Here is a 25,870-nt window from a genome sequence, read left to right as displayed (position 1 = left end):
GACATACACAGAAAATTTTGGACAAATATGGTAAAATAGTTGCAAAAATGGAGTTTTATTCTTATTAGCCCTAAAAGAGCCTCTGGGGTACACCCAAGAGTTATTGCGAAGTATAGACAAACAAAATTATATAGAAACCAGTTAGTTACAACTTTTCAGAAAGTTTTATAAAAATCCAAGCCATCAATTTTTTATTAATAAGCACAAAAGTGTCAATTTTAGTTATTTTAACTCGAAAGGCACCTCTAGGATGGGGGGGGGGGGGGGGGGGGGGGCGACGTTTTCCCAGAAAATCCGTTCTGTTACTTTTTTTTACTCATATTACATTGAAAAGTGTCTTTATGATAACAAATTTATGTTAATCACTATATGTTATAGTGTCTTTGTAATAGAAGATTTAAAACAATACATTATACTGAACAGTGCTGTTGTGCCTATTTACAATTCCTCCCCACGGGACAGAGTTAGACACCAGGGTCGTTTTTTAACGTGGAGAAAAGGTACAAAAATAAAAATTGTCTCAGTCGTGAAGGATTTGCTCCCCTACCAAGCAAATTAGGCACAATGCCGATTTTTAAAGTGAGGAGTGAAGGGGAAATGGGGACCAACTCCCCAGGGAGTAGGGGAGCTGGATAGTGACAATTGGTATGAAGGGTTGCCCCTACATTGACCATTTTTCTGGGAAAACTTCGCCCCCCCCCCTAGAGGTGCCTTTCGAGTTAAATATTAATTAATGCCGGTGTCCCTCAGGGGTCCATCCTGGGCCCAACTCTTTTCCTGATCTACATTAATGATATTCCAAATCACATCCTTACATCATTTGTAGACATTTATGCTGACGACACTACCATTTATGGTAGCACATCTAAGACAGTAAACGACCAAGTTCTCTCCAATTCTCTCTCCTCTGATCTTGAGCACGTAGTACAATGGGGAAAGGAGTGGCTGGTTACTTTTAATGCATCTAAAACCAAGCTTCTCTCTTTACATCATCAACATTCTAATTCACATTTGGCATCAATTGAAATGAATGGCTCTCGTCTTCAGGCCTCAAGTTTTGACAAGCTTCTGGGCTTGACCATTACTCCTGATCTTAAATGGAACACGTACATCAAATCTGTTGCCAAGGCCGCTGGAAAAATGGTGGGATCTTTCTATCGATCCGGTAAATATCTCACTGCTGATGCTATTCTCTATCTATATAAGAGCCAGGTACGTCCAAGGATGGAATACTGTTGCCACATCTGGGCAGGAGCTGCTAGAAAGGACTTGTCCTGCCTTGATAGAGTTCAAAATAGACTTCGTAGCCTCGTAGGAGATGTCCTTTTCTCTTCCCTGCAACCTCTATCTCACAGAAGAGATGTTGCGAGTTTGTCTCTGATGTATCGTTATTTTCATGGAAAGTGTTCGACTGAGCTTCAATCTATGGTCCCCCCTCGCCAAACTTTCACAAGAAACACTCGTCTAGCTGTAAACACTATCAATAATTCCCCCCACTCTTTATCTGTGTCTAAAACTAAACGTAGATTCCATGAACAAAGCTTCTTTCTTAGAACTGCACGCCTGTGGAATTGTCTTCCGTTTTCCTGCTTTCCGGCTGACTACAATATGGTTGTGTTCAAGTCTAAAGTAAATAAGTTCTTGATGAGCCGTTCCATATAAGTTATCAAATTTACCAAATTTTCATTACTAATGATTACTATATTGTCCAATTTCTACTGTACACTCTTTAACCCTTATCCTTGAGTGGCCTCTGGGCCTTGATAATGTGGTGATGGTCTTTGCTTGCAGTATCTGCCAGAACAGATACTACACTTTGATTTCGGCCAAAAGGCCAAGAGTGCTGTTATGATATCAAATTTTAACAAATTACTACATTTTATAGTGTCGTTTGACATCAAATTTTGAGCAATTATCCTTCTTTGTGGTACCAAATTTTGAGTAATCACAATATTTTATAGCGATTATACAATATAATTATAGCTCAAACTTTTGTATCCGAAAATGCTATAACAGTGATTGCTCAAATTTAAAAAAAAAAAAAAAAATGGACAGATTCTGTTCTTAGAGTTTAAAGGTCAAACTTTTATCCTCTTTTTATGATGCCAAACAATTATCATTAATTTAATCACAAGAAATACAAAATAAATTCATGCAAATATTTTTTATTTTTATAAAAACTTTTTTTAAAAATGGAAGTCTCATGATAAAAATGTCCTTGAAATAAATACACAATACAGTAAATGAATTTACCAAAATTCAAAGAATGAAAATGAATTCCTGTTAATCATGAATGAATTTCTTGGAATTCAGGAATGAAGCCATTATGGAACTGAACAGATGAATAAAAAAAATTTAAAAACAACAACAGCAGCAGTAGCAGCAACAGGAATGTGAAGGTTGCTAACGTCACAGACTAACAATCTGGGTGTGCCAAGTTCGAATCCCATTCGTTACACAGAAATATTTTCACTTTAGGGATATTGACAATCTACATGTGGTCTCTCCTGTAAGTACCCAGTATCTTTCTAGAGACAATTCTAACTAGAAAGATATCAGGGAAATAAATGCCAACAATAACCATCTGATTCATTGGAAATGAATGAAGAACAACAACAACAACAACAACCACCACAACAAAAATTATCAAAAAAAAAAGAGAAGTTTTTTTTTTCTAAAACATTTATAGAAAATTCAACCATGGTATACTAAAGCATCCCTCCCCCATGAATCAATAAGAAAAAAATGCTCTGAATTTTTTAGATGAGGGTTGATGATATGTATTAGTTGGATTATTACAATCTACACCTTTGGTAATCTATAACATAAAAGGCAAAATGTGTGTTAGTGTGTGCACATTTTGTATGTGTCTGGCAAAGCCTTTTGGGGAGGGGCGTACTGTTTCTTAGAACTTTTTATATGCTACCTAGATTATAATATCTCCAATTTACAAAAGGAGGTCATGTGTATCTTTTATTTTTATTTTACATACTATTTTCGCAGTATTTCTTAGTCTCTGCGTGTTTATCTGGCTTTTCCGTATATAAGCGAAACTGAATCCGAACAAAGACATGTACCTCGTGCTGGGAAGTCCAGAAAAGCAATCAGCTTTGATCAATGTGGCCAAAACCTGTCATATCAGACAATTGCTATTCATCTGGACACTCCCCTTTTTATGGGGAGCTGGTTTTCCCCAACATCTTGTGGAGAAACAAACAAAACTGGCTTGCAGCGAAAGTTAAGTTTCCCTTATCGCATGATGTTTGTATTTGATTAAATTCACGCATCTGTCACTTAACTTTAAATCGTTAAATTAGAACTCATTTCAGTTCCTGTCATGTGGCTGAGCAGTAAAATGTCAAGTTTTTTCACTCTTTCTTTTTCACCTTTGCGTCAAGGCTTTGGGTTCAAGCCTACCTGCCTTACATTGACAAACATCCAGGCAACGCTGGGCACCCACGCCAGTCTATAATATAAATCTCACCTGTATGTTTAAATGTATATATGTATGCATGTTTGTATGTCTATCTAAAACTTTTGACAAGGCAATGGATTTTCATGAGATCGGTATCGTTTTATAGCTCGACCCTTTGGATAACAAATATAGAAAAATTGGCTAAAAAAATTAATTCCTTCACCCTTTTTCGCCGATATTTTCAAAAGTCATCCCTCTTTATGATCAACTAGCCTTAATTTAAACATTTGCCACTTCTGGTTTGGCGATGGATGCAATGACAAAAACATCATTTTTTTTTTCACATTCTTTTTCTCCTTCGCGGTACGGGTTCGAGCCTGCCTGCCTACTACCACTTTTTTTTTTTTTGCTCAATACACACCTACAAACACCCGGGTAATGCCGGGCACCTAGGCTAGTTTTATTTATAACTGAAGCATAAAACACTGAGGTACAGAAAAATACTCAAATAATTTTAAACGCATGTAAAAAAAGAAATTAATTAAATCTGTGCTCGTAACGTCCAAAAAATCAAAATGACACCTGACAAACTGAATGCCTCTCATAGAATTTTGAAGACACATCTAGGACTGTAAAAAGGAGTATTTAGTTGTGTTGTTGGGTGTTCACGTAACGTTTCAGCCAATATAATCAAAATTTGAAATCTTTCCGTCAGACTCAGGAATCTATACCGATTTTTAAATGGAATCTTTTATTTAAACTAAATTTATTAGAAATTTCATGCATATGCTTAAGTTAAGGAATTGACTTTTTGTAAATTAAAAAAAAAACGCACACAGATTTTAGACAGCTGGGTGAGGGCAGGGGGGATGCCATGGTATTCCTTAGCTGAAAATTCATAAAATGTCAAACATTGAGCATTTTATTTTGATTTCTTTGTGCGAAGAAAGTAACTGAAATTAATGTAGTCGAAAAGGGAACGTCGCTTTCTCTTTGTGTCAGAAGAACTAGGGTGAGCAAGGTCTTGGAGTTTGAGGTCTTCCTGTAATTCTTGGGTCTGAACCTGATACCGATCATGCAAACCGAAAGAAATATCAGTCAGAACTTCTTGTTGCATTTGGTTTCCTTGCTTCTGCCTCTGTTTGCGTCTATTGTCATTTGACGGAGTTTTCTTCCTTTGGGACACAGATGTCTGGCGAGATGAAGAGTTTCTAGTCTTTCTAACGCTCCTAGGTTTTTGATCGAGAACAGTTTCCACTTTCTTATAAGATCTTAAACTCTTGAGCCTTGGAACGTTTACTGAGGCAGAATCAGGTTTGTTATCTTTGGAATTTGACCATTTCTTTGACGGATTACTTTGTGATTTCTTGGGCGATGTTTCTGATTTTTTTGTATTGGAAGAAATTCCATCTTGAGTAACTAACTGTGAACTGTGATGATCCATGGAAAGTTTTTTAGTCTGCGGGCTAAACATTGTTTCTTGATTGTTATCTGATTGAGACTGTTCTGAAGTTTCAACTTTGGACGCTACGTCGATGCCCCAAACATCATTGCTGTCAGAGTTATGCGTTGAGCAAAGATTATTTTCAGCTTCACCATCTGAAATCCCCACTGTATGTGCATCTTTAGTGGGTTCAATCAAATTATTTACTTCTCTCAAATCAGAATCCTTAACAACAGGACCATCAGCATTTCCATCACCTTTTACACTGCGACAATCACCTTTGACACTAACATCATCATTTTTATTATCCCGATTTTCAAGATTGGAAGACTTTATGCTTGCAACTGATAATCCCTCATCAGACATTTGACCTCCTTTAAATTCAGCAGAATCCTTACTTAAATTTGAAACCCCAACTTCGGATATACTCTTCTTAGCCTCAATGGACATGGGAGGCAGAGATTTTGGGTAAGCATGGTCGGATGAGACATGGGAGCCTGCTTGATCTCGGGAGTTTAGTTCAGGGATGTCGGCAGTTGCATCCAATTCTTCAAAGTCCGTTTGGGTGCAAGAAGACATAAAAATAGGTAGGGCTTGAAGAGAAACTGGTGGTTCACTAAGAGGTTCGGACAAGTGTTGATGCTTGTTTAAGTCTTGGACAGAAAGAGACACAGTTTGAATAATTGGTTCTGAATTCAATGGGGTTTGAGCAGCTGAATCAGAAGTCAAGAGATTTTGAACAATTGCATCTGAATTCAATCGAGTTTGAGCTATTGGATCTGCACTCAAGGATATTGGAACAATTATATCTGAAGGCCATGGTGTTTGAACACTTACATCTGCAGTCAAAGGAGTTTGGTTTGTCTGATTGTCAAGGTAATTGTGATGTCTTACACCTTTATCTAAATATTCTTCTTGAACATACCTGTTTGCTGGGAAACCACCATTGTCTTCATTAGAAACTGATCTGGAATGTTCCAGGGAATTATCCATCGTGACATCATCGCTGCTAGAATAACTCTGAGAGTCAGACTCATCGGAATTAATCACAAATTGTCTGAGACCCAAGTGTCCAAGATTTTCTACATTTTCATTTTTGAAATTGTTTTTAACCAAAGTCGATGCTGCATTTGCCTCTTGGATTCGGCTTTCATTTCGATCAAGTGCCAATTCTATCAAATGCCCACATTTTAAACGGGAGCCGTTCTTTGAGAATCCTAGTTTTTGGGCAATCTTCCAGAACTTGACTGTGACAGAGACGGTAAAAAATTGAGTGATGATCTTTTGAGGAATATTCTTCTTTGCGCCGATCAAAAAGAAAACCGCCCGGATAACTCGTGTGAGTTCTGCATTGATTTCATCTTTTTCATTCCACAAAGCTTTTGCGGAAGAAGAAATATCTGGATTGTACGTCAGCTTTAGCTTATAGAGACACTTCTTATGAACAATAAGACGTGTTTCGGCTTTAAATAATTGAAACGGCAGCAGAGGCATGGTTTCGTTTAATGATTTGGCCGGAAGAAGACACAGATGGGAACCTAGAAAGAAAAGAAACAAAAGATGAAATTTATATAACAATATAGAAATTCAGATTTTTCGAGAGTCTGACCTTGGAAAATACGGTTAGTAAGTAAAGGAAAATTAAAACACTGCTAAATACTGTCTATCCCACCCTCCAAAGCCCCCAGAGATACTATTTTTTTAGGTGATTACATATAAACACCCTAAAAGAAAAAAACAAAAAACAAAACAATTAATTTATTTATTGCAGACTATTATTCTCGTCTTTCTTAGTTCTTGTTTCATGACGTTTCGGCCAATTATTCCTCTGGCCTTCGTCAGGTGTTAACCACGATGGGATAGGAACTCCAAATCTCCTAACTGCATTCTCAGCAATTACTGTCATCCATAGTTGTCGTCTCACCATGTTTTTGGCCAAGTAAACCTCTGGCCAGCTTTGGGTAGGATTGAAACCGCTATCTTCAGACAATTCTCACCTGGAACCGTAGAGAGTCAACGTCCCGAGAAAAAAAAAAAACGTGGTGAGACGACAACAACAATAGATGACAGTAATATATACACATACATAAATATATATAGAAAGACGTTTGTGTTTACTATAACCTTTTTATGCAAATATTACGCAAGTATAAATCATGTAGAATATCTGCATGAATATAATTACACGTAATAGTTAACTAAAGATGATCATCCCATAAGAAAACTGAGAAAACTAATATGGAATTAATTAAAATGAACGTTTAAAAGAATATGCAAATTAGCTAGATTTTTTGACCATGTATAACAAAGTTGTATTTTCTTTTTAAATAAATGGTAACAAGGGTTTTTAATATGAATACACACACACAAAAAACAAAACAATAAATTTAAAGGAGTATAGATATATAAGATGCAAGCAAGCAAGCAAGCGGGGACACCTGGATTGTCCATAGAGTTTTATAATTATTAAGATAATAACATTAATAGTCCTAAAGAACACGGAAAAAGAGATTAGGAGAAATGGGAATCAAGGGGAAGATGAAAACTATTCGACAGTTGGTAATGAAAAACAGTTGAAACCATAAGGAAAACTCTTGAATGTGGAAACTAAGCCACACGCGCTACTAACGGTAACAGACCATATAGAAACTGCAGTAGAAACGACGATAAAAAGGAACATCACGTGGAACCATGAAAATTAAAATTGCAAAATTTGTAATTAATTATGCCCCCCCTATTCTACTACTAAAAAAAAACCAAAAAAAAAAAAACCCTGGAGTCGGCATCGATTGTCGCCACACCAAATAGTTATCAAGGGTCAAGAAGGATGAAAAGATGAGGGTAAAAGAAGTAAGCAGACCTCTACTGGATAAGTGCAAAGAGGGCTGAGACTTTGGAGAGGGTTTGTTGTCATCCAAATCCCAGTGAAAGCCAATGGTCACTGCTGGTGAGAAGTCAATGGCAACCGGCAATTGCGATAATGCAAATTTATCTACTAAGATTATCGAAACAGGTCGAGAGTACTGAAAATCCTGACAGACTTGTCACCAACACTCCAGGTTATTGTCAGTGAGTACTCTTTGATAACGGCTTGTATAAGAACTCCAAGTGAGTGCAAAAAAAAAAAAAAATGATGATGATGATAATGATAATAATAATATAATAGATATAAAAAAGGTTATTTTTGAGAGAGAGAGAGAGAGAGAGAGAGAGAGAGAGAGAGAGATTAGTTTAGTTGTTTTGCCAAAAAATAAATCGCAATAAAGGTTAAGGATGTCTTCCAGAATTTCATGTCATGACTGCTTCCCCCTTTCTCCCTGTATAGCAACGCGGGGGGGGGGGGATCAAAGAACATGTTAATAGCAGGAATAAATTAGAGGTTCAAATATTGAAACAAAACCATGAAACACGTGATTCGTCTGAGGAATCGGCTTTTCTATAGAGAATCGGTCTCAAAAATGATAGGATTAAGTTTAACTTGCAAAAGTTTTTCGTGTTTCTTTAGCACAACAACATAATTAAATGCAACAAACAAATAAACAAAAATAGTTCTTTGATGGGGATTCTATGGTTTGTTAATGAGGGAAGATTTCAGACTCTAAATAATTTGATTATAGACTGTGGACCAAGGCAGCCACGGAACAAATAAAAGACGCAGAACAGAAATATTTTTAAGAGACAGAAGAATGGGATGGATTGAAATTGATAATCCTAAAAGTATTTGATTGAAATGCAATTTTAAAATAATCTGAGTTCCCTACAACATCCGAACATTTTTGTCATTTAAAACTACGAATGTCATTTTAAATGAATACTTTGAATTTAAATTTCACCATGTGATCCTTACAGTTGTGCATTGTGTTTTTTAATATGAGCAATTAAGAAACATATTTTTGCTTAATACCCGGAAAAATACTTATTTGCAGGAAATTTAAAGGCGATATTCGTTTTCAGCACACCCAAAAGCCCATGGAAAACAAGTTTTTTAAGGTAGGTTTTGTGTTGGTCTACCATGCCACAATAAACACCACCCCTAAAACAAACAGACCCCCCTCCCCAAAAAAGGTGGCTATAAAATGGGGTGTTCATTTTATGTTAAATTAATATAGAAAAGTGACCCCCCCCTTTTTGAAACTATAATTTCTTCATATCTTGGAAACTACTCGTTTCCTGGAATTTTAAATGTTATTTTCGTTTTCATATCCTTGAAAACCTATAATAGTGGTAATTTTCAAGGATTTTTGAGGGTTGAAAGATACTGAACCTTTACCAAAACATTTTACGGCTGTTAAAAAGTGCCAAAAATAGGCTTTGGATGATCCCCTTAATGTGCGACCTTAAGGGAAAATGTCACATAGCCCACTACACTATTCAGATCACTACCTTTCCAACGAGCCTTCATTTGTGCAATTCTGATCAATAATCGCTGAGATTTGGAACTCATAAAATTGTCAAAAAATATATATTTTCAAATTAACAAAATATACCCAAATTTGCCTACATTTATATATATATATATATATATATATATATATATATATATATATATATATATATATATATATATATATATATAATGTTATGGCAAGCCAGCTTTAGTTTTGCTGTTTTAGGATGAATTTTGCTTAGTTTATTTTTTATTCATTTTTATTTTTTTTGCTTGGTTGTCTCCCCTGTAGCTTTACCAGATCACTAATATATATAATTTCATGTGTCCATATAAAATGTTAAAAGGAGATATATCGATTTTCAGTATTTACTTCAGCAGTGTGCAGTACAGTTGGTTATATATATATAGTCATCCACATACAGTACTGTTTTGCTGTTTCACAGCTCATCAGTGAAGCTAGACAAGCAACTACCTCAAGCCAGGATCGAAACCTGATCGCCCAAACGACAGTCAGAGTTTCTAACTGTCGCACTATACAGCTGTTGCTAAGCGGGCAGTGAATTAACAATGTTTTGACATTGTCCAAATACCTAAGCTCAATTTGTTTACACAAAGAGCATCGCTCCATATGTTAATGGTAATTTGTATATCACTTCCCAATATGCTCAACCTAAGATAGGGAGCATTATAGTCATCCATATATGCTGCATTTTCATTCAAGCAAACATTATTAAATATAACGAACATACTTTGCTTTATGATTCTTTTTATTTTTTTTTATTTTCCTTATAACCTTTTTTATATCAAAATCGAAAATATTGATGAAAGTTCCATAGTTATCACGAGCGCTTTCGATTCGACTGTGAATCATCTTCAGGTGTTGATGAGGGGAAAGAGAATAGGAGCGAAAAATGGAAATTAAAGAAGTGAAAAGCAAAATATACAATAAATTGTATCGATTGATCAAAGGTGAAAAGTATATAAAAAGTCGATGAAAAGTTAATTAAAATCTAAATCGATTAAAAATCTGAGTATTAAAATCAATGAGTCCGTGGGCCAATATTGGCAAAGCCCGGTATTTACACGCTATGCCAGACATTTTAACACGCTGTTACTCTTCACGAATGCGATGCTATTAATAGTAGCGTGATGGCTTCTAATGTAAGATGTTCTGAGAATTTTAACTTTTTAAAATTATTTTTACGGTGTACAATTTTTGTATTGTCAACAAGGATTTGTCTACGATTGGAGGGAGGACAGTTACGTTCTTTTATTAAACGTTGGTATATGGCACTGGTGTTCTTTAAATGTATAGCGAGTCGGCGAAACAACGTGGTCGTTGTATGCCCAATGTATGTATTATTCTTATATTTATATTAATGTATTTATTGTTCTTATATTTATATTAATGTATGTATTATTCTTGTATTTATATTAATGTATGTATTATTCTTATATTCATATTAACGTATGTATTGTTCTTATATTATATTAATGTATGTATTATTCTTATATTCATATTAACGTATGTATTATTCTTATATTAATGTATGTATCATTCTTATATTCATATTAACGTATGTATTGTTCTTGTATTTATATTAATGTATTTATTATTTTATATCTATATATTAATTTGCTTGTCCGTACGGTGTCACGTCATCATCATCGCAAACATTAATTAATGAAACGCGTCATCATCATCGCAAACATTAATTAATGTGAATTATCTCCCTTTATTGTTCAATCTTTATCAGTTAAAAATCATTAACCCTTTTATTTCCCAAAAGTTCCCGAACAAAAAAAATAAAATAAAATAATAACTGTCTATTTATGGTTCCGGATTATTTTAAAGACAGTTATGCATAGAAGGTATCGTTCCAGTTTAAATAGTATAGTATTTTACTTACATTTTTAACGATGTCTTCTGTTTATTATTGTAGGAACGCTTATTCTATTTTATTCAGTAATAAATAATAAATATATTTTTTTACATTTAACGCTACGAGTACGTTTTTTTTTTTTTTACTGTGCCACTTTATGTGTTTTTTTTAATTTACTTTTGAGTGAGCCTTACACAACAAAAAATATGTTTAGAAATACATGTTACAAAAGTCAAGAATGACTTTATTAAATAAATCACCAAAGTCACCATTCGCAAATACAGAGTCAAAACATATTTTACGTCTTGTTCTGTTTTGTTTTTGTTTTACGGCATATCAATCCTTTTTCGTGTTATTTAATGCCGAATCGAGTAATTTTGTAACATTTATACAGCTTCACGTTGTTTACATAGTTATTACTTATGTTTTGTTCGTTTTATTTTGCCGACAGGGCATACATATTTAAATACTATAAAAAATGGACACAACAATTTTTTTTTTAATATGAAATAAAACAGTGTTTCATTACTTACGATTTAATTTATTTAAAGAAATATTTATTTCCTATTTAAAGATTTTCAGTATATTTTATTTAACTGAAGAATTTTTCCATTATTTTTATTACATTGTTAGATGAAGTTTCGGTAAATATCCAAATACGCTACAACAGAAAACCGACCACTCTAATTTCTTTTTTTTTATAGGTAATTGAGGTCGCTGACAACGAATCTGATAGTCAAACTTGGGGCAAATTTACCGTTTGCATGGTATTAGCCCCCGAACCCACGAATAACTTTCCAACATTTTGCAGCTTCCGTTTACGCTACGCGCGTGCGCTGCAGCATGAACGACGGCTTGCTTCACCTATCAAACTGCCTTCTCACATGACGTACCAATCAAAAAATTACGGACTGACATTTTTTTAATGACTTACAGTTAAAGAAAAGTACAACAAATTGGGGGACTTTTTTTTTTTTTTGTCTCGCGTAGTTTTTAATGTGGTTTACAAAAACATAAGCACCAAACATCTTTATGTTTTTCATTCTTTTTTTGCGGGGGAGGGGATTCAATTATAGAACTTATGTGGCTTAATAGGTGCTTTTGCAGTTTAGTTAAACGTTTTTCCATAAGTAACGCACCGACATTTACCAATTAGAACACCATTTAACATTTTCCGAAGATTTTACTGTGTACATTGGGGGCGCGAGCGGGGGAGGGGGCGGATGTGATGTTGGGGCACGCGCGCCCCAACATCACATCCGCCCCCTCCCCCGCTCGCGCCCCCAATGTACACAGTAAAATCTTCGGAAAATGTTAAATGGTGTTCTAATTGGTAAATGTCGGTGCGTTACTTTTTGAAAATTTGAAAATTCTATGTTCCAGGTAAAAAAAAACCCAGATAAATTACCCCCCCCCCCTCCAACTTGGAGTGCTTTCCTTTTCTGGTTTTATTTCTTTTTCAGCTAATTTTAAATTTTCCACCCAAAAAGTGTTATAATGTATTTTTGAAAATTAGAAAATTCTATGTCCTGGAAAAAAAAAAAATCCCCTCCCCCCAACGTAGTTTGCTCGGTGAAGCCGTCATTTATGCTACAACGTGCATGCGCGTAGCATAAACGGAAGCTGCAAAATGGTGGAAAGTAGTTCGTGGGTTCAGGGGTAAATACCATGCAAACGGTAAATTTGCCCCAGGTTTGACTATCAGATTCGTTGTCAGCGACCTCAATTACCTATAAAAAAACAAATTAGAGTGGTCGGTGTTCTGTAGTAGCGTATCTGGATATTTACCGTTTTTTTTTTCTTTCTTATTTTAAAACAAATTATAAAAAAAAAGATACAAGACCATTAAATTTTTCTTCATTAAATCGCTATTTAGGTGAAGGTTCAAAATAGTTAACCCTTCTCCCCATAACCGTTTTTTTATGCAGTAAAATACTTTGTTTCAATAATTATGGTTTAAATAAATATTTATTCCTTATTTGAAGATTTACAGTATATTTTATTTAACGGAAGAAATATTTATTGTTCATACATATATTTTTCCCTTATTTTTTTTTACATTGTTAGGTGAAGTTTCAGAATAGTTACCCCCTCCTCATATTAAGAATGGCTTTCAGCGTGATTCTTACAATAGTGCTATCAAAGTTTATTGATTTTTCTTATTTAACAAAAATTATAAAAAAGATACAAGAACATTTTAAACATTTTTTTCGTTAAATCGTTATTTAGAAGGTTTATAATAGTCAAACCCTCTCCCCTTATTAAGAATGGCATTTTATTATTTCAGCATGATGCTTACATTTTTCTTAATATAAAAAAAAAAGATACAAGAAAATGTTAAGCTTTTTTTTTTTTTTTAATTAAAATGTTAGATCAAAGTTCGGAATAACTTACTTTATAGCCAATTAGCCAGCTTACTTAACTATATAACATTGACAATAAATTTGATAGGTATAACCTACCTCACATCATTTTTATTATCGAAAAATCAAAATTTAACTGTACTTCGTAAGATTTACAGAAACACTTCATTTTCTATGCATGTAATACACAAGAATCTGAATATTATAACAGATTACAATGTTTTTATGAAAAAAAACTTTTGTACAGAAAATTCAAAGTGTTCTATTTATATTATCAGGAAGTTGTGATGCATTAATTGAAATCTATATCAATAATTCGACTTAAAAAATATTTGTGAATTTCCAAATCTTCATTGAATAAAATTCAAAATGAATAGAAAAGTCTATCGCATATGTAAAAGTTGACAGTTGCTTATTTAACTTCATTAAAAGCCATCAGAGTCAACTAAGAGCTGCTCAATATTCTGGCTTAATGGATCATTTAGCAAGGAATGAAGATGGTTATTCTGGTGTACCAGTTATTCTACCATCTACATTTACAGGAAGTCCTAGGAATCTACAACAGCTTTATCAAGATGCAATGGCAGTTTTCTGTGACCTATTCATTACTCACACGTGTAATCCAAAATGTCCTGAAATATTAAACAACTTGGGGTCGTCAGAACTTTCACAAAATCGATGTCAGCAATGTCACACAGTTTTTTAAATTCACAATCTGACTCCCAAGAACCTGCTGACTGACCACTATTCTCACTCCAAGCAGCTGATCGACGTCCCTGTCACCGCCTCAATCATCACCAGCACTTCCTGACAATATCAACAGCATCGGTTACGATCGCATTGACCTTCAATAACAGTTTAAACTAAAGTTCTTTGTTTGTTCTACTTGCTTCCATACGTTCATTTTTATAAGGAATTTCTTACTGATGTGTTTTAAAAGATTTTAACTACCGTAGAATTTCCACGGGTCCTGCTAGTTTATATTAATGTATGTATTGTTGTTATACTTATATTAATTTATGTATTGTTGTAATATTAATATTAATGTATGTATTATTCTTGTATTCATATTAACGTATGTATTGTTGTTATATTTATATTAATGTATGTATTGTTCTTATATTCATATTAACGTATTATTCTTGTATTTATATTAATGTATGTATTATTCTTATATTTATATCAATGTATTTATTATTCTTATATTTATATTAATGTATGTATTGTTGTTATATTTATATTAATGTATTTATTATTCTTATATTTATATTAATGTATTTATTATTCTTATATTTATATTAATGTATTTATTGTTCTTGTATTTATATTAATGTATGTATTGTTCTTGTACTTATATTAATGTATTTATTGTTCTTATATTTATAGTAATGTATTTATTGTTCTTATATTTATAGTAATGTATTTATTGTTCTTATATTAATGTATCTATTATTTTTATATTTATATTAATATATGTATTATTCTTATATTTATATTAATGTATGTATTATTTTTATATTATATTAATGTATGTATTGTTCTTATATTTATATTAATGTATGTATTATTCTTATACTTATATTAACGTATGTATTATTCTTATATTTATATTAATGTATGTATTATTCTTGTATTTACATTAATGTATTTATTGTTCTTATATTTATATTAATGTATGCATTGTTGTTATATTTATATTAATGTATGTATTGTTGTTATATTTATATTAATGTATGTATTGTTCATATATTTATATTAATGTATGTATTATTCTTATCGTTGTTATATTTATATTAATGTATTATTTTTATATTTATATTAATGTATGTATTATTCTTGTATTTATATTAATGTATTTATTGTTCTTATATTTGTATTAATGTATTGTGCTTATATTTATATTAATGTATGTATTGTTGTTATATTTATATTAATGTATGTATTATTCTTGTATTTATATTAATGTATGTATTGTTCTTATATTTATATTAATGTATTTATTGTTCTTGTATTTATATTAATGTATTCATGGTTCTTATATTTATATTAATGTATGTATTATTCTTGTATTTATATTAATGTATATATTGTTGTTATATTTATTATTATGTATTTATTGTTCTTATACTCATATTAATGTATGTATTGTTCTTATATCTATATTAATGTATGTATTATTCTTATATTTATATTAATGTATTTATTATTCTTATATTTATATTAATGTATGTATTGGTCATGAATTTATATTAATGTATATATTGTTGTTATATTTATATTTATGTATTATTCTTGTATTTATATTAATGTATGTATTGTTCTTATATTTATATTAATGTATTTATTGTTCTTATATTTATATTAATGTATGTATTGTTCTTATATTCATATTAATGTATGTATTGTTCTTATATCTATATTAATGTATGTATTGTTCTTATATTTATATTAATGTATGTATTGTTCTTATATTTATATTAATGTATTTATTGTTCTTATATTTATATTAATGTATGTATTATTCTTATATTTATATTAATGTATTTATTGTTGTTATATTTATATTAATGTATGTATTGTTGTTATATTTATATTAATGTATGTATTGTTCATATATTTATATTAATTTATTTATTGTTCTTATATTTATATTAATATATGCATTGTTCTTATATTTATATTAATGTATGTATTGTTCTTATATTTATATTAATGTATTTATTGTTCTCATATTTATATTAATGTATATTATTCTTATATTATATAAATGTATGTACTATTCTTGTATTTATATTAATGTATGTATTATTCTTATATTTATATTAACGTATGTATTATTCTTGTATTTATATTAATGTATGTATTATTTTTATATTTATATTAATGTATTTATTGTTCTCGTATTTATATTAATGTATTTATGGTTCTTATATTTATATTAATGTACGTATTGTTCTTATATTTATATTAATGTATTTATTATTCTTATATTTATACTAATGTATGTATTGTTCTTAAATTTATATTAATGTATGTGTTATTTTATATTTATATTAATGTATGTATTATTCTTATATTTATATTAATGTATGTATTATTCTTATATTTATATTAATGTATTTATTATTCTTATATTTATATTAATGTATGTATTGTTCTTATATTCATATTAATGAATGTATTGTTCTCATATTTATATTAATGTATGCATTGTTCTTATATTTATAATAATGTATGTATTGTTCTTGTATTTATATTAATGTATGTATTGTTCTTATATTTATATTAATGTATGTATTGTTCTTATATTTATATTAATGTATGTATTATTGTTATATTTATATTAATGTATTTATTATTCTCATATTTATATTCATATATGCATTGTTCTCATATTTATATTAATGTATGCATTGTTCTCATATTTATAATAATGTATGTATTGTTCTTGTATTTATATTAATGTATGTATTATTCTTATGATTGTTGAGCTGGATTAAATCCGACGATACGAAATAAAATGGAGGTGGAAGGACCTGGATACTCAACGTTTCGCCCGATTTATGCGGGCTTCTTCAAGAGGGATGGTCATTGACGAGAGAGTCGGAGGATTGGGGCTATATATAATGATGGGGGAGAGCAGCGTGTTTTCCTTATGTAAATTAGATGTCATATATACATGTATATACATTTTATGAGAGAAGAACTAATTAGAGTAAACTAGTGTAGTGGATTACGTCTAAAAGATAAAATATCGTGGAGATTAAAAATTGTGTTTGGAAATATAGCGGTGATAGATGGAATAAATAAAATGACACGAGATTACGAAAGAATTTTTTTTTTTTTTTTTTTTTTTTTTTTAAATTAGAAATAATTGAATTGGGATAAAATAGCGAAGTAACTTAAAAGATGGTATCTAAAAATAAGAATAGGAGGTGATAAAATGGAGTCTAAAAATAGATAAAAATTTAATTGAGTCAGCTATAATCTCCCATTCCAGCAAAATAATTAAGCAAAGAAAAGGTTTTTTCCACGTTGCTCCCTTTCTGTCGAAAATAATTATCAAAGAAAACAACTTAGACACCGGTTAAACGCGGAAAAAAAAAAGAAAAAAAATTCGTAATTTCACTTAATTTTATTTTTATTTTACTTATTTACTGTATTTTATCATTATCTATTTTTAGACTCCATTTTATCACCTCCTATTCTTATTTTTAGATACCATCTTTTAAGTTACTGCGCTATTTTATCCCAATTCAATTATTTCTAATTTAAAAAAAAAAAAAAAAAAAAATTCTTTCGTAATCTCGTGTCATTTTATTTATTCCATCTATCACCGCTATATTTCCAAACACAATTTTTAATCTCTACGATATTTTATCTTTTAGACGTAATCCACTACACTAGTTTACTCTAATTAGTTCTTCTCTCATAAAATGTATATACATGTATATATGACATCTAATTTACATAAGGAAAACACGCTGCTCTCCCCCATCATTATATATAGCCCCAATCCTCCGACTCTCTCGTCAATGACCATCCCTCTTGAAGAAGCCCGCATAAATCGGGCGAAACGTTGAGTATCCAGGTCCTTCCACCTCCATTTTATTTCATTATTCTTATATTCATATTAATGTGTGTATTATTCTTATATTTATATTAATGTATGTATTATTTTATATTTATATTAATGTATGAATTGTTCTTATATTTATATTAATGTATTTATTGTTCTTGTATTTATATTAATGTATGTATTGTTCTTATATTTATATTAATGTATGTATTGTTCTTATATTTATATTAATGTATTTAATGTTCCTGTATTTATATTAACGTATGTATTGTTTTTATATTTATATTAATGTATGTATTGTTTTTATATTTATATTAATGTATGTATTGTTTTTATATTTCTATTAATGTATGTATTGTTTTTATATTTATATTAATGTATTTATTGTTCTTGTATTTATATTAATGTATGTATTGTTTTTATATTTATATTAATGTATGTATTGTTATTATATTTATATTAATGTATTTATTGTTCTTGTATTTATATTAATGTATGTATTGTTCTTATATTTATATTAACGTATGTATGGTTCTTATATTTATATTAATGTATTTATTGTTCTTGTATTTATATTAATGTGTGTATTGTTCTTATATTTATATTAATGCATGTATTGTTTTTATATTTATATTAATGTATTTATTGTTCTTGTATTTATATTAATGTATGTATTGTTCTCATGTGTATATTAATGTATTTATTGTGCTTATATTTATATTAATGTATGTATTGTTCTTATGTTTATATTAATGTATTTATTGTTCTTACATTTATATTAATGTATTTATTGATCTTGTATATATATTAATGTATTTATTGTTCTTTTATTTATATTAATGTATTTATTGTTCTTGTATTTATATTAATGTATGTATTGTTCTTGTATTTATATTAATGTATGTATTGTTCTTGTATTTATATTAATGTATGTATTGTTCTTGTATATTTATATTAATGTATTTATAGTTGTTATATTTATATTAATGTATTTATTGTTATTGTATTTATATTAATGTATTTATTGTTATTGTATTTATATTAATGTATTTATTGTTGTTATATTTATATTAATGTATTTATTGTTATTGTATTGATATTAATGTATTTATTGTTCTTGTATTTATATTAATTTATTTATTGTTGTTATATTTATATTAATGTATTTATTGTTTCTTGCATGTATATTAATGTATGTACTGTTCTTATGTTTATTTTGGGAGTTACATTCTCCTAGAGGGCCTTTGAATTTATATAGAACATTGGTTTGCTCTAATGTCTTTATAGCCGGGGAGGAGTTATTTTTAACTACAAAATTTTGAGTTCTAAACTTCTTATAGTAAATAATAAATTTAATTCTACAGTTGCTATCTACAGGTGTTAAACATCTATGGACGATGCTTTTAATTGCTATTTCTTCAACTTTAAAATTTGGTTGCATTTGGTTTTGGTAACACTTAAAGATGATTCGCAGTCGAATCGAAAGCGCCCGTGATAACTATAGAACTTCCATCAATATTATCGATTTTGATGGTAAGATTATAAGAAAAATTGGAAAAATAAAAAAAAAGGAATCATAAAGTAAAGTATCTCCGTAGTATTTAATGATGTCTGCTTGAATATATATTTCTGTAGAAATATATAAACCTTAGGTGAGAAAATTAATTATTTTCTTTTTGATAGACATTTCAAAATGGGGGGGGGGTGAATAAAAAAAAACAACGTTTATCTAGAATATTATATTCGGTTTATTGGAAAGAGAATAAAATTTCACATTAAACCTGAAAATATCTTAAAAATTGAACCAATAGAAAATGTTTGATAGATTTTTAAATTGAAAAATATTTAACTCATAAAATTTTATCCATTTCATTACATAGAAAAAAATGGCTGCATGAGCGCGCGCATGCACTTTGTAAACACTTTTTAAAAAAATAAAAAATAATATTTCTATTACTTTTTTAAAAACTTTTGGAAGTATATTCTATAAAGAAATTAAACAGCCCACTTTAAAAAAAAAAAAAAAAAAAAAAAAAGAAATTACGAGTTTTGTATAGTTTATTCGCAGTTTTGTGTTAAGGGTGTCAAAAATTCCCAAAAAATTTCGACACACCTACCAAAGGACAGAGCCCTTTACTTTAAATGAGTGGACGCATCTAACATAAGATGCGTCCATTCAATCTGCATACTTAATGGTGAGAATGCTATTTCAAACAAGCATCACAGATGAACGGATGGACAGATCGAGAGTCTTCTTTACTAAAAATGCACATCCCACGGTATTTTTTTTTTCTAATGTTTTATCCAAGGAATCACTGGAAAACCGTGGAGGTTTTAAATCTACATCTTTTATTCAGTACAACAAATTTATAATCCAATTCTGTGTGTGTGTGTGTGTGTGTATTTTGTAAATAGGTTTGTGTTCAACGATAGGAAATAATATTTATTTAATCAGATCTTCGAAAGCGAATGCAGAAAAAGAGAGAACAATGGTTGAAATTTGAAGGAAGTAGAGGAAAAGGTTTTGTTGATCCTTGATCTCAGACAATGAATGAGAGAGAGAGAGAGAGAGAGAGAGAGAGAAAAGGGGGTAATATTTTTGTTTCTATTCTGATGTTTTACTTTTACTATATTTTCTTCCCCATCTGGTTATTGTTGCTGTTTTTCTAATCTCTTCATCTTTTGCTACTGATTCTTCTGACTATTTTTCTCCTTATCCTCACATACTTTGCATTTTTTCTTTCTTCTTTTTCTCCCCCCCCCCACCTCTATTCTTTTATTTTCTCCTCCTCTTCATAGTCTTTAAAATTTTTCTTCTCATTTCTACTATTCTTTTAGCTTTTTTTTTTCTCCTTTAATTTCTTCTTCTATTTTTTAAATTTCTTTTCCATCTCTTTTTTCTTCTTCTTTTTCTTCATCTACTTCTCTCATTTTTTTTTTTTTTTTAGCTTTTCTCCTCCTATTTTTAAAAAAGTTTTTTTTTTTTATAATTTTTCCTCCTACTTCTCCTATTCGTATAGTTCTCTTCTTTTTCTCATCTATCTTCTTACCATGGCTGCTTCCACACAGAGAGAATCAAAGGAATTTGTTCTGGTTCTTTTACATATTCTAGTTCGAATCCTTTCCCTCCTCCTCTTCCTCCTGATTATTCCAATTTTGTTTGCTGTTCTTGTTTCCCCCCCCCCTTTTCTTCTTGTTAATCGTTTCTTTGATTTCTACTTTGACTTCTTCTTATGATGCTGCTGGTGTTAATGATGATGATGCAAAGATGAAAACCAAAGTGCATTTTAAAGCATGCAAGGTGTGTAATGTGGATGATAGATAGAGAGAGAGAGAGAGAGAGAGAGAGAGAGAGAGAGAGAGAGAGAGAGAGAGAGAGAGAGAGAATGCTCGATTAAATTGGCTGGATCAGATCTCACTTTCACATGGTTTAATAAAAGATATTTCCCTTCCTTTTTTATCTTTTTATTGGACAAGTGATGTGTAAAAAAAAATATAAATAAATAAAAATAAAAATAAAATAAAAAGTTTGGAGGCGGGAAGGGGGGGGGGTGCAAATGCACCATCATGGGTCATTTAAACATTCTTGGCAATAAGTTTCCATCCATTGCGTAAGACATGCTTTGCATTTGACAAACCAAGTGGAAATTTCGCGTTCGGGCTTAGAAATGCAAAGAAAAGATTCTGGTAGATGCGTCTTGAAGGGGAGAGAGAGACTTTTCTTTTTCTTTAAAAAAAAAAAAGAAAAGAAAAATTGAAAAAATTAAGCAGGAAACCTTATATATATATATATATATATATATATATATATATATATATATATATATATATATATATATATATATATATAGCAACGCAAAACCAAAAAAAAAAAATCTAAATAAATGTTTTGAATAGGATATATTTTCATCTTTACACATGTTTAGCGGCTTTAAAGGAACTTTGGTCTCCTTTCCTCTGACAATAGCCTGGCATAAGAAGTCAGAATACGACACATAAATAAATATGCAATGCAAATTAATATTACAAAATGGCACCTTGGCCTTTTTGCTGGGAGCAAAGTGTAGTATCTGCTCTGATACTACACTTCACTTTTTTGTCCTTGGTCAGTGAAGCAGACATCTTTCTAGATTTAGGCAATTTCTATTTTTGTTCCAGTCCAGAGTTCCCCTTTTCGGGAAGCTGGATTTTTCCCATATTAAAAACCGACATTGTGTCTAACTCTGTCCTCGTGGGGGAGGCAAATAAATATGAAATGACACTTTGGTCTTTTCGCTAGGAGCCAAGTGTAGTATCTGCTCTGATATTACACAATCTTTTTTGTCTTCAGTCAGTGAAGTAGAAATACTTATAGACTAAGGTAGAAAATTAAGTAAATACATGGAACCTGTTGGAGAACTGAAAGATATATGGAACATGAATAAAATCATTGCAATACCAATAATCGTAAGAACACTAGGAACAGTTCCAAAAACTATAGAAAAAAAAACTTGAAAAATTGGAATTAAAGGGAAGATTAATATCTATAAATTATACGATAATGATGAAAACAGTGTAAATCTTTGAAATAAAATCTTTAAATCCGAAAGAATCAATCGATCCATTGAATGCTAACCAACCGCAGGTAAACTGTTATGAAAAAAACAAAAAAAAAAAAAAAAAACAGAAAAAAGACCAAATAAACTTTAACTGCCAGAAATCCTATAAACTACCCATTCCAAGAAAGTACAAAAATAAAAGCAAATGCACACAATGTGGTAATACTATACTCGATCAACACAACACAAAATGGTTATGAAGAGTCATGGAGAATGGAAAAACGGAGGAGGGAGATTATCATGTAAACCTCCACTAGAAGTGTGTAGAGACTACTAAAACATTGGTGAGGTTTATTCCCATTCAAATTCCAGAGAAAACCAACAGTTAGTGCCAACAAGAAATAAATGGCAATTAGCTGTTATGATAATACAAAATTATTTGCAGCGGTTATTGAAAAAGGTAGAAAATGCTGGAAATCTGGGAGGACTTGTTGTCACTTAGAATCCAGGAAAAACCATGTGTTTATTCAAGTGATACCAACCAGTGTGAAAACTCCTAGTGAGTACATAATAATAATCATACTCACACCCAACAAAAAGGAGGATGGAAACACCAAAGAGAGAAAAGCACTAACAAGACCTCCACTGGATGGATGCTGAGAGGACTGGACGAGAAATCAATGGCAACCTCTTCGCATGACGTCAACCATGACTGGGTAGAAGTGCTAAGTAATTCACAATTGTATTTTTTACTATTGTCCACACCAGTGAATTTTACCAAGTACATTATCCGTTATGCCATGAGTCTTTGCGGACAATTCTCATATGAATTTTAAGAGCCTTAAACCTAGTCTTGTTTTTAGATTTACAATCTTACATTTTTGTAAAAGACTTTCTTTTTTTTTTGGTAATCTCCATTTCATTTTCTCATCTCGTTAGATTTTTATTGGTAGCATTTCTAATTATGTCCGATCTTTAAAGATGTATATTTATTTTTAATGGAATTTCCCAATCACTTATATCTTACATAGATGAGAGGTGACGGTGGTCTAATGGTAAATGATATGGACTGACGTGGATGTATTAAGTTCGAATCCAGTTCATTCCACGAAATAACCTTCACTTGGGATATTTGCAACCTTCACATGGCTCTTCCCGTAATTACCTTTGTCTTTCTCGAAAGAATTCTGACTAGAAAAAATATTGGGAAACCAATACCAACAATAGAATGTTCAGGTTCGTATGATAATGATCTTTTATAAGCAGAATGATACAGTGTAATCTCCCAACCCTTTTGTAGCTGAATGCAACACAAACATGGGGAGGGGGGTATTATCGATCAAATGCAGATTGGATTTTTTTTATTCATTCTCAAAACGAATGTGTTAACTTGTCAGATCACTGAAGTCAAGCAACATTGAGCCTGGCTAGTACCAGATGGGTAACCATTTGGGAATTCTAGGCACTGTACGTGCTATCCACTTATATTGGCATTGTTTCCAGTAGTTCTGAACCTCCACTTGCCATTGGTATTTAACAACGCCGACTAAAGAGATGTGTGGGTGGAGATTGCGCAACTCTTATCACAAAAAATTCCATATGCAGGCACCCTTAAAGTGGGTATTTACAGTGCCAAGACTGAAGGAAGCTACAATATATATATATATATATATATATATATATATATATATATATATATATATATATATATATATATATTTTTGTGCATAATGCTTCAAGCAAATTACATTGACCTATTGTATTTATATAAAATTATACTCCTTTAGTTGATGGGACAACATAATTTGATTTTAGGACAATTCATCTTACAAGGGGCATTCAATAAGGTCTTTGACCCACTTTTCACAGCAGTAGAGCAACGAAACTTGGCATTGTTATAAGTCTTACTCTACATAGGAAGCACGTTTCTCCCATCATTTAATGCAACTCTGAAGACCTTTTTTTTTGTTTAGAACACTCTAGGTTAGTCCTCCAACTATGACCTGACTTTGGAAATCAAGGCTGCATCATCTGGGAAACGCTTTCCTTCCAAAAACAACTTCATGGTTGGGAAGAGGTAAAGTCAGAAAGTGCAAGGTTCAGGGGGAATGGGGAAGGATTTCATAGACAAATGCCCATGCTTCTGATTTGGTGATATGCCCGTTGTGGACTAGGGCATTGTCTTGCAGGAGTAGAGTACTTTTACTGATGTTGCCACATAACCCATAGAGATATAAATCATTGCATATGCAAAATTTCAGCTAGATTAGGCAACTTGAAATGGGTTAGGAGCATTACTTATTGAACACTCTTCGTAAAATTGGTACAGTAGGAATCTGTTTTACCTTAGTGACATCAGATTAATCCCCAATCAAGATTTTTTTTTTTTTTTTGCATATCGGGCGATCTCATTTTTTGGAAAGTGTGTAAAAAGGCGATAACGTACGTACAAAAAAAAAAAAAACTTAGCGTATTATTATATCGCTGGTAATACTAACCCAGGAAATACAAAGACAAAGAAAAGGTATCTTGCACGAAACATGTTTTCAACAAAATGATAAAAAGAAAAGAAAGAAAATTAATCGTCTAAAGTTGTAAGAAATCGAAGAAGTTTTTTTTTTTATCGGCTAATTCCCAATCAGATTACAACGGACAGAATTCAATAGATGGCGAGACATTTAAGGGTTTGAAAGAAAGAGAAGGAAAAAAAAAACGGTTTTCATTTTTGCGATGCAAAAGATACGATTAGACGGCAACACTTGACTGCTTGTAAACTCATCCGTACACACGAGATGAGTAGAGCACAAAGAGAACGAGAAACGTAATTGATTTAGATGTACGAATAACAAGACAGGGCGGTGGCGGTGGTGGTGGCGTAGCGGAGGTTATTAGTTTCGTGCTTCCGTGACACAAAAGTAAAGGAGAATCGCAGAACGGATCGATTGCTCAGGATACGACCATTTCAATTCAGCGTTTAGTGCCGAAAAAAACCCGACACATATCACGATCATTCATTTCAAACTTACGTGTGGCAAACTGACTAAAATGCTACTTGACAGACCGACGAAATTGGTATTTCAAACATCAACTTGACAGACTGACGAAATTGGTATTTTAAATTTAAACTTGATAGATCGACGAAATTGATATTCGAAATTTCAACTTGACAGACCTACGAAATTGATATTTCAAACTTCAGCTTGACAAACCGACGAAATTGATATTTTAAATTTTAACTTGACAGACCGACGAAATTGA

At 31.1% G+C, this 25,870-nt stretch overlaps 1 protein-coding gene across 2 annotated transcripts in view; it reads right to left on the bottom strand.

The window, feature by feature from the left end:
- Nucleotides 1-2,149: 2,149 nt before the first annotated feature.
- Nucleotides 2,150-25,870, bottom strand: part of LOC145261209 (uncharacterized) — a 198,172-nt gene continuing 174,451 nt past the window's right edge. For both annotated transcript variants that reach the window (XM_080119552.1, XM_080119553.1), the window contains one exon: nt 2,150-6,397. In XM_080119552.1, coding sequence (XP_079975678.1) covers nt 4,338-6,353 — 2,016 coding nt within the window. In that variant the 5' untranslated portion in view covers nt 6,354-6,397 and the 3' untranslated portion in view covers nt 2,150-4,337. The remainder of the gene's footprint in view (nt 6,398-25,870) is intronic.

Source organism: Euprymna scolopes, chromosome 37, assembly GCF_053919585.1.
Source record: "Euprymna scolopes isolate OS-2025 chromosome 37, ASM5391958v1, whole genome shotgun sequence".
In the NCBI taxonomy this organism is placed as follows: domain Eukaryota; kingdom Metazoa; phylum Mollusca; class Cephalopoda; order Sepiida; family Sepiolidae; genus Euprymna; species Euprymna scolopes.
The sequence above is the reverse complement of the archived record's forward strand: the minus strand, read 5'-3'. Positions and strand labels throughout refer to the sequence as shown.